At 46.8% G+C, this 16680-nt stretch overlaps 1 protein-coding gene across 4 annotated transcripts in view; it reads left to right on the forward strand.

The window, feature by feature from the left end:
* LOC110485100 (trinucleotide repeat-containing gene 6C protein) overlaps nt 1-16680 on the forward strand; it is a 66879-nt gene that overhangs the window by 1195 nt on the left and 49004 nt on the right. For all 4 annotated transcript variants that reach the window (XM_036940490.1, XM_036940491.1, XM_036940492.1 and 1 more), the window contains exons 2-3: nt 10113-10203; nt 12088-12109. In XM_036940490.1, the coding sequence (XP_036796385.1) occupies nt 10150-10203; nt 12088-12109 (76 nt within the window). In that variant the 5' untranslated portion in view covers nt 10113-10149. The remainder of the gene's footprint in view (nt 1-10112; nt 10204-12087; nt 12110-16680) is intronic.

The following is a 16680-nucleotide window of genomic DNA, read 5'->3' on the forward strand; positions in this document are numbered from 1 at the left end:
AGTAACGTTAGCTGTTATTGACAGTGGTTGCCTTCTCTAAAACACACCATGATTTATCCATTGGTTTGGATGGAAATGCACGAGAGTTTTGTTTTCAGAATCGCAAATCAGGAGCACCAGAGGCAGGTTATATCATCTAATTAACGGTCAGTTTAGCGCGGGTTGAAATGGCACTGGAATGGACTGGCTGTCCTCATTCGAGCGAATACAATTGTTGTAGGAAAAGCGCAGATTTTGGGAATACTTTCCATGTGAAATAAGTCAGTTGACTGTGTCATATTCATCCTGGAATATAGGCAAAAGGCATACCCCCACACACCGTCATATTTGAGACGTTCATTATTCCTCTGTTGATTCCATTCCTTCAAATTGCTACAATAATGTGGACTGCACTGTGCAGTGTTTGTTTATTTGTTAGACATCACTACCCCCTTTTCATACAGTAGAGGAAGATATGAGTTGTGATTGATCGCTTTCCCCCTACTATCCCTATGCATCCTTCCATTCCAAGGTGCTGGAGTAGATCCTTTCGCCTCCACCACCCATCTTATCTCAGTCTTCACGCACCAGTGGGGCAATAATGAAATGCATAGCGACCGGGGAGTGGGGGACATGGTGGGTATATAGAATGCTTAACGTGCTTACCGGGAGGAGTGTGACCATTTCATGTCAATCTGAAGGCTCTGGCTGCCAATTGGTTAACGCGCTGCAGTTCTTAATCAGTTTGTGAAGATTCCTCCCTGCAACGCCCTAGCCCAACTGACAGCCCCCAAACCGAACCCTACACCCCAGCAACCTTTCTCTCCCTCACCACCCCTGTTCAACCCCCCTGGGCATTCATGGGGGAGGGGATGGGAAAATTGTTGAAGTTTTAGGGGTCTGTAAGCACTCAGTGGAAGTGAAAAGGGTCTGTGTGTGGGGGGGGGGGGGGGGGGGGGGGGGGGTGTGTTTTAAGTCGGTTGCCATACTGTTTGGTGGCTTAAGGTTTCTGCATGCTTTGGTTCAGCTGGCCGAACGAGTGTGCTCGCATACTCTCTTAAATGACCTTCACTTGAACATTTTAAAAAGGCTGAAATGGTACTTTGTCCCTCTGGAGACGCCGTAACAGTATACATTCCTCAAAATAGTCTGAATGAATCTAGGATAACTCAACAAATGTTGATGTTTTTGCCAAGGAGATCTTAGTCACGCAATTTGACATCTAAGATGTTTGGTGCAGTATTTCTCTCCAGACAACAGCAGGTGATAGGGCAATGGGGAAGGAAGGGGCAGTCTAGGGACTGACTGGGCATGTTGTCTTAATGAGGATGTTGGCTACTTATGACGTTCCTGTAACCTACAGGTGTTATTTCGACCTTCAGTTACACAATGTATTTTTTTTTCCAGGAAAAAAGCATTCTTTTATTAAACTATTTGACTTGACTATTCTGGTAGATGTTATAAAACAGTGTAGAGCTGTGCTTAGGGAATGAAATGTGCATGGAACTGGAGAGGGAGCTGTTTCATTACCAGACTGATTACGACACGTTTGTTTTGATTAGAGCCTTGTAAAGGAGCCGAGGGATGGCTGCCTAGCAACACTACACCAAAACCCTTATCTCCTGTTCAGAAGGATCATTTGTTTGAAATTAGAGTGAAGGCTGCCTGAGGCGGATGTAAAAATACAAGCCGCTTTGGATTCTCCGTCGATGTCCTCAACAGCCTTGCAGACAAAACGTCATGAGCAGAGTAGGCAAACCCACGGGGTGCCATTTGCCTCAGTCTATCCATCCAGATCCCACACTGATCTCAGTCTCGCCCAGGCTTCCGCGCACCGCTGCAATACTACGCCTGGCGATTACGAGCCTTTTTAAATAAAAAAAAACACACAGGCCTGATGGATAACATGCTCTCTCTTTGTGCCAAGGGGTCGTCATGGCTGAGGCTGGTCAGGGGCTGGCGGTAGAGGGGCGTCAACAGTGAAATCAACTTAATTCAAAGAAGGCTTCTGCCAAACCCATTATCCTATAGCACACAGGTGTTCTTTATAAGTCCCGGGGTAAAGCTTGAGCCAAACAGCTGTTGTCTGACTGGTGTAATGTAATCAAAATTGGAATGAATTGAAGATCTTTCAATGGGGTGGACGGTGGTGGCTAGTTTAGTTCCTTTCCTGCCAACACTTGTAAGTTCCTACAAAGGCAGTCTTCCTCGAAAGTAAACACAATCAATATGTCATTACTTCAAGGGGAGTCGGCCTCTTGTGTGTGAGGCCAGGAGAGGTTGAAAGTGGGAAATGGAAACTCTTCCCTCAAGGACCCCATTGCCATAACCGTTGCTTATGTGGATGGGGTGGGTGAGGTCGATCGGCCAGGACCCCTAATGTAGAAGGCTGTAACTTACTAACTAACCATGGTGCAGCCTGCCTGCGCTCGTCTGGTCCATGTGAGAGGGGAGGGCCTGGCAGGGGCACAAGAATGGGGGAGGGGGGAGGGAGCCCAGGCAGGAACTGTGTCTGGCAGTGATCTAGGGGAATGTCCAGTCGGTTTCGAGGCTGGGGCTGGTGGGGGCCTCCCTCTCCCCCTCCCTGTTATGTTGGCTAATTGGAGAGACGTGAGGCAGAGGGGCATCATCACATGTAGAGGGCAGAGAGAAGCTGGACTGAGCGTACTGTTTCTGTCAGACTATTAGACAATGTAATGACAACTTACATTTGGGATAGCCCATGTTTGTTTGCAGTTATGTGGATAACTTAAGTTATATTAGGCTACATGCTGTGGGATAAGTCTTGTGTGTGCTAAGGCTTTTCCAGGTTAGGTTGAGACTTTGTTTATTTTGAACATACCTGTCAAATCCCCACCTGCATCTTCATTGATGCTTGTCTGAATCAGCCCAGTGACATGAATGGCATTCATACTTGGCATAGTTAGACTGCATAGTGTTGAGTGCTTTAGCGCACATGGCAATTAAGTCTTGTTTGTTCACTTCACTTTTGAATGGCAAAATATTTCAACATTGGCTTGCATTTCCAGTTGGAGTCTGTTTGTTTTTAGCCTACATGCACCTCAGCTGTTTTTCTCAGCCTCTTCCAATACTTCATAGATTTCCATGAGTAGAACACGGCACTAAATGACAAACAGCTTTTGCAATAAGCTACTTATGGGGTAACTTCAGTACCTTGATAAGATGGCCTCTTTGTCCTATTGCACATTAGCTAAATTCCCATCCATCTTGTCAGCCGTGAAGGCATTAGTAAGTTAACAGACCCCCCCCCCCCCCCGTCTGTCTGTCTCCTCGCAGCATCTTTCAAACACATCAGATCTGAGCTATGTTATTTTTCCTCTTTCTCAGACTGTTGTGCTTTCTGCTTTTTTTTATTTCGACAGATCCTGTCTCTCTCTGCTGTGGTTGGCAGCAATGAAAGGCAGACAGTCAATGTCAGAGCAACCTTGAGGGAATGTAGTCAACTGGCTCCATTCAGGAGACCAACTGTTTGCCTTTTTCTTCTGTCGGTTTCATTTCACTGAGTCCTCAAGGCTTTGACAGTTTTATTAGACTATAGTAGTACTGGAACAAGGCAGTCCAATGCCTAGTTAGTAGATACTAGTCTTCGCTTTGCAGCTTTAGTTTACATTCGTCTTGGTCCTGATAAACATCTTGATCTGTATAGTTATCTTGATGAAGTAATAAAAACAACATATCATTAACAAAAGCTGAAGTTAAGGTTAAGGTTGCTCCAGCACTGTTGTCAACCAGCCAATGTTCCACTCTATCTTGAGTTGCAGTAGAATGACTGTCTCACAAATAGACCCACTTTTCTCTCACCTCTCCAGTGGCCTATGTGGCTTGTCAACCCAGCTGAAGTACAGGTACAGAGTACAGAGTACAGTGCTCTACTAAGAGCTTTTCTCAATTACCGTTATGGTCATGTAACTCTTCTCAGCCTAAGAAAAAAGTACTAGGGTACTTTTCCTTATTGTCGGCGTCACGGTCCACAATCCACATTTCTCTGGCTGCTTTTAGACAGGCAGCCCAATTCTGATATTTTTTCTCTCCTTCTGACCAATCGGATCAGCTTCGAAAAAGATCTGATCTGAAAAGACCAATTAGTGGGGAAAAATATTAGAATTGGCCTGCCTGTCTTAACACAGCCATTGACAGCCTTGTCCTTTAGGCTCCCGAGTGGCGCAGTGGTCTAAGGCGGCACTGCAGATCCTGGTTCGATCCCAGGCTGTATCACAACCGACCGTGATCGAGAGTCCCATAGGGTGGCACATAAATGGCCCAGCGTCGTGCGGGTTAGGGGAGGGCCTGGCCCGAGTAGGCCGTCATCGCAAATAAGAATTTATTCTTCACGGACTTGTCTAGTTAAATAAATAAAATAATAAAAGTCTAGAAACTGACGGACTCCCCATGCCTTCTCTATACACTGCAGTATCCCCGATAGTCTAGTCTATATGCCTTTGGCACAACAGAAGCTTTTTATCAACTTAAAGTTGGAGTTCTTTACCTAATGAACTGCCAGAACATAAGTTCCCTGTTGACTTGGCGAGGAAGCAGCTAGCGAAGACATTGACGTCTAATCATTTCTAAAAGAAAACTTCAAAGGAATTTTATTCTTAGCTTTCCATTGGGCTCTCGCCGGCAGCCAGCAACCAAGAGTATGAAAACCACCCCCCTCTTTTCCATTCATTGAGTCAGCCCAGCAGCATAGTTGAGATAGCTGTTTGTTCCCACTCATAAGGGCAGGCGGCATATTTCCACATGCTGATCTCCACCTGGCTTTAAAGCAGCAGGGCACTGGTGCCTGGAATGAGCAGAATGCTCCAAAACTGAGATTGACACACTGTTTTTATTACTTCCGTTGGGGAATTTACAGGCGCGTTTTCCCGTCCATCAGCATTAAAGCCGCAATGAGCCGTTGAAACAATAACAAAGCCAACTCCCCACCCCTGTTTCTGTAAAAATCTGAGGGATGGGGCTGGAGAAATGTAACCACCCTCAAATTCATAGACAGAGCTATGGATGCAAGGACTGACCACCCATGACTTCAAAATGTACCTTTTTTATATGCATGTTTTGAGGCTAAATAGTGTTTACATTTACTTTGTTTACAAACATTGAATTAAAACAAGCTTAATTTTGGTTCTGATGTGGTACGACAGTTAAACTACGGGCATGAGACATTTCTAAGTATATTTCTCAAGAAGCAATGGGTTCATTTAGAAGTGTAAGCCGGACTAAACGAAGGCTCGTGCCAGAGCTGGTCAAAAGCTGTGCACTTTATAGGGAGTAGGGGCTCTGGCCAAAAGCAGTGCACTATATAGGGAATGGGGTGCCAGTTTGGACACAGCCTAAGACTACGCTAGTCTCCTCAGCCTTTAATGGTGGCTGTTTATTTACTACTCTCCAGCCAGGTTGTGGGTAGCCGCCCTGGATAATGGCCATGTGAAAGGGCTCAGGAGAGCTGTGGCTTTCCTAATGCCTGGCTGCAGGAAAGCAAAAGGAAATGGCTTCACCCCCCCTCTCTTCCCTTCCTCATCCTCCATGGCTTTGCTCCGTTGTTCGTTCATGCAGTGGCAGTGTTAGCCGGAAGGGCTCCGGAGCACGCCGCAGCACTGTTTGCCTTGCGGCATCGTGGCAACCTTGTCTCTGTGTCAGGGGCGTCTAGTTCTGCTCTGCACACTGCCCTACAGCCTGAGCCGGGCGCTCTCTCGCTCTCGCTCTCTCTCTCGCTCTCTCTCTCGCTCTCTCTCGCTCTCTCTCGCTCTCTCTCGTTCTCGCTCGCTCGCTCGCTCTCTCTCGCTCTCACTCTCTCACTCTCTCTCTCGCACGCACGCACTCTCTCGCACGCACTCTCTCGCCCCCTCTTCTCCTCAGGCTCTCCTTGCTTGCTCACCCAAGGTGCGTGGATATAATTAAGCTTCTCTTTTCTCCATATCTCTCTTTCTCGCCTTCCTCTATCTTGCTGTGTTTTTCCTCTGCTCCACAGTGAGCTTTTGCTCTCCCTTCACAGATGCTCTCCTCTCTCCCTGTCTGCTCTCTTCTTCTCCCATCTCCCTCTCCCTGTCTGCTCTCTTCTTCTCCTATCTCCCTCTCCCTCTCTGCTCTCTTCTTCTCCTCCTATCGCCCTCTCCCGACGGCTGTCGTTCTTAATTGGTGTTGCTCTGCCTGTCTTTTCATCCTCCAGTTTTCCTCTCCTCCTCCCCAGTGTGAGCAGCAGCTCCCGCATCTCTCTGTGAACATGTCTCAGACTCCCTGTGCCGCTGTGCCCCTCTCTCTCTCTCTCTCTCTCACACACACACACACACACACACACCAGTTAATCCCTCTTAACAAGCGCTGCTATTTTTGTGTAGCAGGATCCTCACAGACCATATAAGTCTTTCCTCCCTGTTATGCTTTCTGTCTGCTTTGATTCTGGTCATGCAGAGTTTATATGCGGCACACAGATGGAAGGAGACCTTTGCAATGCGACGCCCTTGAATGCTCAACTCGGCTACTATTTTTATCCATACACAATTGTTAGACGTGTGCTATAAAGCGGCACAACAAATCCATCTGTATAGGCGAAGAGTGTAATCCGAAAACATGGGGAAGGGCGATATACATGTATCTAGGCTATAGGTCTTCCACAGTATCCAACACAGGCATATGACACTGTATAGACTTACTAGACTGGAGTGCCAGGCAGGTTCAGAGAGCGCTGCTTCACCAGAGTATGTCAGCTTGTCGCTCGCTGTGTGGGGTGCCTCTGCCAGGCAGGTGTAACTTGATCCCCAGCCAACCCAACGTGTCAGCCTGACTCTGGGGGTGACTGTGTCAGCAGCTCAGTGGGGACAGAAGGGCACAGTCACACTGCCTTTCATTTCCCCTGAACTGGTGCCCCCTCTGTCTGCATTGCTATCTCTCTATCTTGTTCTGTCATTGGACAACTATGCTATTTGATCATCTATACTGTACATTTCTCTTTCTCACTTTTCATTCTCTCATCCCCTTTTGCTTTTCTCGTTTTCTTCCTCACCTGGCTCCCTTGAGGGTAATTAGAAGTGAGAAGCAGGGCACCATGCTCACCACCACCCCTTGTGACTCTGTCCTGTCTCTGGAGGGAACTCCTGTGAGGAGGAACTCCTGGGGCAGACAGAGCAGTTGCTTCAGCGTAGTAGCTGACGACAGTGCTGTCTCTGTCTTAGTCGGCACAATTATGCTGCTTTTTTGGCTCTTCTCGGATTAGGCCCAGCTGCTAGTTAAGTCTTCAAATTGTACTGTGCTTTCTAGGATTTAGATTGAACGTCAACTACTTTGGGTTTAGTGTGAGACAGTTACAACACTAAGACTCTGTTAGGGACAGAGCACTGGCACTGTGCTGTCATGTTAAATCTCTGGCTCAGACCAGACGAGTAGAACATTGACTTGAATGGGGATGCCTGTTCTATTGAATCTATTTCTATGACGGACATTAGTGGACATTCAGCACAATAACAATGAATGATTTTCATTTGGTCTGTGCTGCGGTGCAGAAATGGATATCTGTGACATGATATTTTGGGAATAGCCTACATAAGCTAAATGTTTTATGTAACCTTTTATTTTGACAGGAAGTCATGCTGAGACCACGGTCTCTTTTACAGACGAGTCCTGTAGTAATTACCCAAAATATAGGCTGCACATCAATAAATTAGGTTTCGATTTCCAATGCTGCTCCTATGGATGAGTGGGGCACAGCAGTGAACAATGGCTTGTTATGATCTTGGATACAGGACCAGCCAGGTGGTTGTACTGTACAGCGTGGTGTGTTAGGTCAACCTCTACTAGCCTGCTACCAAAATAGACCGTCTGCCGTCCTTTATCCGTTTCCTTAACCGTGTATTTTCTAGGGATGTGAGGTCAATAAGTAAATACGAGTGGTGTACTATTATTGTCATAACCCTTCCCCCGCTTCCGTCTCCTCCGTCATGGGACGACCAGATGGGCTGTATGGGGGATCCCATGTTAACAACAGCTAGGACGGCGGTAGGCTAGTAGTCACGAAGCAGTAGATGGACTGTATGGGAGATCCCATGTTAACAACAGCTAGGACGGCGGTAGGCTAGTAGTCACGAAGCAGTAGATGGACTGAGTCGGAGGCTCTCTTTCTGAAAATTCCAGCACTTAAAGGGTTCCGCCGGATATTTTTATGTCCCGATCCAATGTCCCCTTCCCCCTCCTTTCACCCCTTTCTATTCTGAGGGTGATTTCAACATTCAGAACAGTGCCAGCTAGCCTACCCCCCCCTCCTACTTTTTGGACTGGTGCCAAGGAATATCAGAGCAGGGGGGATGGTGGGGTGAGATGCCAGTTAGACTGACTGGGGCGTTGTGATTGGTCGAGGGGGTAGTAGGGGGCGGGTGAAGGGGGAGTGGTAGCCTATGGGGTTGTTGGATTGTTAGCACCCTGCAGGAGCGCTGGTCTGGTTAATAGGCAGATCTGAGAGAGGAGACACTATTGAGCTTCTACTTATTACCAGGCAGAGAACCAACCAGCCTTTCTGCCTGATTAGATACTAGTGCACCACACACACAGTTCCCCCTAAAAATGAATAGGTGTTTGCTAGTGAGTTGTACTGTCCTCCCCCAGTCATTACAGCTGTATTCGTCCTCTTTCAGTATTCCCTACTGTTAAGCAGTGCACTAGCTGTACTGTAGATTGACAGTTGTTAATGGCCATGCCTGCCAATTTCTTTCTCTCGCAATCTCTTGTCTGTCTCCCTCTCTTGCACTCTCTCCATTTCATTTCAGGGGCTTTATTGGCATGGGGAAACATGTGTACATTGCCAAAGCAAGTGAAATAGATAATAAACAAAAGTGAAATAAACGATAACATATTTACAGTAAACATTACTGTAAACATTAGACATTACAGTTCCAAAAGAATAGACATTTCAGATGCCATATGTCTATATACAGTGTTGTAATGATGTACAAATGGGAAAATAGATAAACAAGTTGTATTTACAATGGTGTTTGTTCACTGGTTGCCCTTAACTTGAGGCAACAGGCCCCTCACTCTCTCTGTGTCAGAACATGGCTGTCCCTGAGGACATTCCTCCCCACCATTACTCACTCTTAGCCTGACTCTGCCTGTCGCTTTGATTGACAGTTCCATTCCCCTACCAACAGGCAACACACCGGGAGACGGGCCTGTCATTACTCTCCGTTCATTATTATGATAATTCATCAATGTATTCATATGCAGGCCCCTATGGACACTGTCTGCAGACACTTTGTCTGAGGCTGGAGGAACTCCGGTCAGCTCCTGTGTGTGTCAGTCACTCAGGCACTGATAAAAAAAAAAATGTTTATGCCCTTCGTATTGCTGAGGACAGAGCACAATGGCCGATTGTGTGTGTGGAGGGAGTTGAAGAGTACAGTGAGATCCCAGAGTCCCACGATAGCTTGCTGGATTTGCAGTGAGAGGAACAGCCAGGCAGTTGGAAGCTGTCTAGTATTGACCACACTTGAGTTTCCCCATTGACCAGATAATAACCAGAATGTCCACTGTGAGTGGCTCTTACTTAGCTGGCAACACTGACCAGATTGGAATGGCTAACCTGCATTAGCAGGCTTTAGACACACAAACACACGTACGTACACACACACACACACACACACACACACAGGCTCCCCCAGTCCTCTCTTCATACCTTTAATAGTTTCCAGGAACCGTCACCAAACTTCAGCCAAAACAAATAAAGGCTTAAATAAACCACTTTCTCTCGCAGGCTCTCCAGCTATCTGATCTCTCCTTTGGCTGCCTGGCAGACCACTGGAGACAGACGTTGGGAAAGGCTTTGAGTTTGTTCTTTTCTCATTCTTTCCTCCCATTTCTCCCTCTGTCAGTTTCTGGGTGTCTCTCTGTTCCCCACCCCCAATCTATCTCTGGCCATGAAGGAAATTGCATTTAAGAAGCAACTCAATGTGTTACTTCTGAAATGCTGAATGTGCTTGGCGTCTGAAGGTCTTCTCTGGAAAAAGTTTGCTAGCTCTGACATTGACCTCTAAGCAGATGAATGGGGAATTGTAGCGCTAGGTTTCTGAACGTAAAGCCTGCTGCTCCTCTCAGCCCTGTTCTGAAAACCTCTCCCTTTCTGTTTGCAGCTGAGAGACGCTAACAACACGAGAAGAGAACCATTTGATGGAAGAAAATAAAAAGCAAGACAAGACCAAGAAGGAAGCTGCTCAGAAACAGGTGAGTTGTGTGTTTTAAGTCTGTCTCTGTCTCGCTGTCTCCTCAAATCGAGTACCTCCTTCTGAAAAATTTCTCCATCAGTCTACACCTTCTCCCTCCCCCCTCTCCTTCATTCACCTCTGTTCCCCAGGTAGGTGTGTTCAGTATAGTCCATATATGACTGAGTGTGGGAGTACCTCGCTAGTTTATCCTCGTGGATTATCCTAGAGCCCGTAACCCTGTAGGCAGCTCACTGCCAGGTGTATGGACTATATTTAAAGACAGATTAGAGCTGGCACAGTAGCTACTGCTCTGTTGGAAACACTAGCCTGGCTCTGGTAACCAAGGAGATGTTGCTGTCGCACATAGACACACGCCATTCACACACATTCATACAATTGTACACACAGGCATATAAAAACACAATGATATGCACAAACATACACTAGAGACCGACAGATAAATCAGGGTGACCGATATTATTGGGCGATTTATTAGCCTTTTTACAGACAAATGCGCTGATATTATATACGTAGAATGAACAAATACGTTTTCAATGTTTGCCCGAAGAGGGCGCTCTAAGAGCTGCTCCTTGAACATCCTTCAAGCCAGGACGCGAGAGAGTGGGCATGATGGCTTTCCACAGCCAGCGACGGCGTATTTCAATGAGTAAATAATCAAAGGTACCCTTTACCAAGCAAGGAGCCCTGTCCTCATCGTATGCTCACTTGGCTAGCTAGCCAGCACGGTAGTTAGCCTAGCTAGCAGTCTGTGCTACTTATGTAGTTCCTCTAGCTAGCAATCTGTGCTACATATGCGCAAACACTGGACTGACGTCAAAGTGAACACTGACTAATGCGTGAGATATCCGTGAACGCGTGTGACTAAAACCAGTGCGGCAAGCATTTTCCTGCATGAACGTTTTCAGTCATCAGCGCATGCCATCTGCAGTTGAAATATTTAGCCAAATACATACATTTTTGTATTGAATAACAGTATAATTCACATTATGGTTTCAGTAAGATTTTATTTTTTAATGATGTATAGCTAGCGTGTGCTTTGCAAGGTTGCCATAGTGTTTCTTTACTTATCTGTTGTAAAGCACTGTAGGGAATCGACTCAATTCAAATGCTGACATCTAGTGGCGACATTAGGAACTTTCAGTCTTTTTTTATTAATGTGCTTGTGGTGCTTCAGCATTTTAATAATGTTAATTTTAATATTTCGTTAATAAATGATTTAGAGTATCTGTATAAAAAAAAACCATTTCATTCCACCTCCTAAAAAAAAAAAAAAAAAAAAACATTGGAACGTATATCGGTAATCGGTGACCTTTTGCCTCCCAAGAATCGGACCCAAAAATCCCATATGATCGAGTTGCTAACATACACATTTGCACTCAGACAGATTAGACAGCCTGTAATTATCACTTCCACTAGCCAGCAGCCATGCCAAGGCACTTTATAGCAGGCGTCTTCCCAGGTGGGGTTGTTTTGCTCTTGAAGACGCTGTTTTACCTTGCATGTCTAGCTAGTCAGGCCCTACTGCCAGTTGTATGTCTCAATGTCTCAGATCCCTACATTTTCAACTCATTTCAATCTGATTTTCATTTGCGATATTTAGCCATTCTCGTTGTATGACTGTGATTTGTGGGCTGCATCCAATTTGGCAGCCTGCAATGTAATGATCTACTGGGAACATCATTTCTCATGTTCACTTTGATTGTGTGTTTGACAGTTTCTTTTCCTGTTGTGTAAAAGTACACGCGTTCCTTCCTGTAATGCGCTAATGTTTTAGTTAATGACAAACTTTTATGACATGCCGTTTTGCTAGCTCCACATGAATCATTGAACAAAAGCAACACGTTTACAGCTGTTGACCTCTCTCTCCCTGTGTGTCTTCTAGGCTGCTGACCTGAAAACCAAAGGTGAGTGGAATGCCTAACTGCCACTCATAGCCGCACAGCTTTTTAAAAAAATGTTATACTTGAAAATGATTGACCCACACGGCCCTAATCAGCTCTGATTAAGGGAGGTCATATGAGCCATAAAGGTGTGTGTATATATACAGACAAGGGGTGTGTAGTAGCAGGGCCCCTGTAACCTACAGCTATCGAGTCAGTCCAGCGTCCTCTAACACACACTGATGCACAGTGACTACTCCTCTGAGATCAGCAGTGCTGGCCAATGATTTGTGAGGCGGGCACCCAGGTGGGAGCTCCTAACAGTGGGGAGAGGGTGGGTTTGGGGATGAATGGGGAGGGTAAGGAGTTCAGTCAGTTCCAGGGGTGACAGTTCCACGCTGTCCCAGCAGCATGTGTGCTCACATTGGTAGTATGTGAAGTATGTTTGCTATTTCTGCGTTTCCATTTGGCGTGTTTCTTTACTTTATTTAATTTAACCATTTAACTAAGCAAGTCGATGAAGATCAAATTCGTATTTACAATGGCGGCCTACCCCCGGCCAAACCCTCTCCTAACCTGGACGACGCTGGGCCAATTGTGCGCCGCCCTATTGGACTCCCAATCGCTGCCGGTTGTGATGCGGCCCGGGATCGAACCAGGATCTGTGGTGATGCAGTGCCTTAGACTGCTGCTCCACTTGGTCCCCCACGTCAAACGTTTCCTATTGTATTTAGCCAACGAATTAGTCTAGCGTGTGTGAACAATCTGTGTCATTGTGTGTGAGGAAGCCAGGGGGTCGTTGTTAGTGCGTGTAGGTGTTAAACTCCTGCAGGCAGGCATTAGACAGATGGGGCCAGGGCTTTGGTCCACTCTAAAGCCAATTAGAGCATCTGTTCAGGTTGCATTGGTCAGCACCTCGCCCTCTAAAAGGTGTGTGTTTGTGTTACCAGGGATTGGCCCCAACACACACCAGGCGGTCTAACCGCTAACTAACAGCCCTCGCCAATAGCCATTGGGGATTGGTCCGTTGGCGTTGTGTAGAGGTCAATGGCCCTTTCTTGACCTCTGACCTCATTTAGGTCTGTCTCATTATCTCTGGGGGGGGGGGGGGGGGGGGAGAAGAGACTCTGCTCTGTCTGGTGTTGGTGTTGGGACCATTTTAAGCCGAGGGGTGACGGAGGGTGTCTTTCAAAAGACTGAGAGGGTTAGTTTGAAGTCAAATGACAGAGGTGTAAAATCTGAGAGGGAGTGAGTGAGAAAGGAAGGAAGGAAGTGAGTGAGAAAGGAAGTGGGGTGAGTGTGTTCAAGCGTCAGCCTACAGAGAATAGGACCAAAAAGGAACTTGTAGAGCTGAAACTAATAAATGGACACCGTATAGCCTACTTTCAAAGTAAGCAAGAGAGAGAAAATGTTCTCCACTCAATCTGCTGCAGGGCCCACTAAGTAGCATAGGACTGTTTTACTTCAGTTAGCATCCATGTCACTAAGTGTGTGAGGGCAATCTGCTGCAGGGCCCTCTAAGTAGCATAGGACTGTTTTACTTCAGTTAGCATCCATGTCACTAAGTGTGTGAGGGCAAATCAGTATGCAGCTGTGATGTCTCTTCATCCATATTAATGATCACTCAAACATAACGTGGAACAAAGAAGTTTGTACACCCCCCAGCCTCATCACCTCTCCCTCCTCCCTTCCTCTCACGTTTCAATTTGTTTGTGGTAATCCATCTTGCCTGGCGCGTTCATATGTATGAAAATTAGATAAAGCGCTGCGGAATTAACTCCTGTGCCCCCCCCCATTAGCCATGGAGCTCCAGTGAGACGGGGGACCAGCCACCAGACTTCCCCCATCCAGGCTGTCCCTGTTGGGGTAGAATGAGAGCGCCTCAGCCCTCTATTAGTATGGAGGGCAGGGGAACGCTGATTATTCCCCACAATCAAACCCCATCGTGCTGCGCACACACAATAATGCACAATGCCCCCCCATCCCTACAGGGACTGGGACACTCTCAATCCAGTTCCCCCTGTAATTGGAGAAAATGCTTAGTGTGGAACTTCTCAGGCAAGGATATGCTTTTAAAGCCATTGCCACACTAACTTTCTGTATGCACACGTAAACACACACATTCAAAACGTTATGAGAATACACGGAACTGGCCCAGAGTGATGCAAATGCAATTTCATGAGCGAAAGCCATCAGTAATACCCGGGTACACCTGACGCATTCTCTACCCAGCCCTGGTGTGATCAGAGTATCAGCGCCTGCCTTTTTAAAGTGTTAAGGAACTAAATGTAATGCGTGTCAAATTTCCATCTACATTTCCCATTAAGGCGTCGGCATGCTTCAGTTCGGCTGGCTGCTAGCCGAAGTCGGCTAGGCGACCCGAGCGAATGTGCTTGCATACTCCCTTAAGACATTCGCTTGAAAAAGAGGAAAAAAAGCGGCAATAGTAGTACGCATTGTCCATTTAGAGACGCTGTCGCCAGTATACACTTCCTTAAAATAGCCACAATTAATCTGAGAGCTCTTAGTTGTGCAATTTTTACATCTAAGCATGATGTTTGGTGCAGTATTTCTCAATGAGGAAATGTGCAGGAAAAGGAGTTGTCTCTCGTTGAATCCCTACTGTTGACCAATCACCGACGAAGGGGCGTGGACATCGGCTACTGACTTTGGCTTGCCTCTAGAAGAAGAAAAAAATTATGTTAATGGAACTGCCCCAAAATAACCTTACCAAAACGTCAATGTCGTCATATTTATATGCACGTTCTCTTCCGAACTGTTTTCGGCTGGGAAGCATGAGGACACCTTTACCCATGCTGTTTTCTCCCCTTCCCGGGAGACCCCCACCCCCTGCCCTGCTACCATGGCGACCCACCAATTGCCACGGCGACTGACATATTTACACGGCGTCACCGCGGCCACAGGAGAACTGCATTATTTCCACACAGGAAACCGGACGACATCGCATCGTAATATGCATATTGGATTAATTTGCGATTTCACATTCAATTAATTGTGTCAACACGTTTTAGTCGTATTTCTTGAATCACAATCTAATTGGGGGATAATTGACTTTCCCGTGGGAGGGAGGGGCGCCGTCGCCTTCCTGTGTCGAACTGCAACATTTAATAAATACTCTGTAAATTAATAGTGAGTGACTGGGTCCTGGTTTACGTCCCGTGGATTTATGGATGCGAAGGATAATTGTTTTCTCTTTGCTTGCATGTCAAGTCGAGGGGTTTGATTAGGGGTGGAGAGAGGGGGGATGAAGGGAGGGGACAAAGAGAGAAAGAGATGGGGGGGGGGGGGGGGGGGGGTTTTCTGCATGTATTCATGTTGGATTATCACTCACACGCTGCAGACAGAAGAGGCAATTCAATACCCCCCCCCAGTTCTACCACAGCTGAGAGGGCTCATGTCACATTTAAAGGCAGATTAATAGTGAAGTGTATTTGCTGATGTTAATGGTGTTTACCGAAGAGGCTTCTTTGTATGGTGGAGAGGGTGTGTGTTGCTGTGCCGGGACTTCCTGGTGTGTCTGGAAGAGGCAGTCTTTGTATGGTGGAGAGGGTGTGTGTTGCTGTGCAGGGACTTCCTGGTGTGTCTGGAAGAGGCAGTCTTTGTATGGTGGAGAGGGTGTGTGTTGCTGTGCAGGGACTTCCTGGTGTGTCTGGAAGAGGCAGTCTTTGTATGGTGGAGAGGGTGTGTGTTGCTGTGCAGGGACTTCCTGGTGTGTCTGGAAGAGGCAGTCTTTGTATGGTGGAGAGGGTGTGTGTTGCTGTGCAGGGACTTCCTGGTGTGTCTGGAAGAGGCAGTCTTTTGCTTCAGGTTCTGCCTTTTCATGTCCAAACCACCATTCAGCCATTTTTTTTGTGTGTTGACGAGGATTAACTGACTCATCATATCTACGTGGGAAGCATTGGCTCGGTGGTATACACCCGACTCCTAAGGCACGTGGATGGAAGCTGTCCTTGTGCGCATATCTAGGATCAGCTTACCTTCTCCTCACCATAAGGTGTAGAAAATACACATCTGACCTTAGATCAGTCTTTGGGCAACCTTCTACTTTGGATAAACTGTATGGATAAGGGAAGACTGAATCGTATCTAAGTGTGGAACTTAGTGTTATCTACCCATAGTGAATTCTAACAAGCCATCTCTATGAATAGTCTCTATGGATCAACCAGACTCCAAAAACATGTAGAAAGTGTGGAGAGAATGGGTCGGCACTGCTGAGATGAGCCCTCTGCTCATTAGCGTGTGTGTCGAGGGTGGGGGGGGGGTCACAGGAGGCCCACAGAGCAGAGGTGCATTAGGCATGGGAACAGTGCTTATCTCCATGGTGATGGCCTAGTACCCAGGGAAGGGTGAGGGGTGGAAAGCTGTGCCTTTTTACTCTGTGTGTGGGGGGGGGGGGGGGGGTGTGTCTCTGACCCGCTACAGGGTTTACTACTGACAGATGGAACTTCAGACACCCCCCCCTTGCACTCACAAGACACTGTCTGGGTGTATCTTAACAAACAACCATCCCAACTCAAAGCTACTGCTCCTTCAGTACCACTAAAATCTATAGCCCCTCTTAACCTTTAGTACTG

Source organism: Oncorhynchus mykiss, chromosome 13 (genome assembly GCF_013265735.2).
Source record: "Oncorhynchus mykiss isolate Arlee chromosome 13, USDA_OmykA_1.1, whole genome shotgun sequence".
In the NCBI taxonomy this organism is placed as follows: Eukaryota; Metazoa; Chordata; class Actinopteri; order Salmoniformes; family Salmonidae; genus Oncorhynchus; species Oncorhynchus mykiss.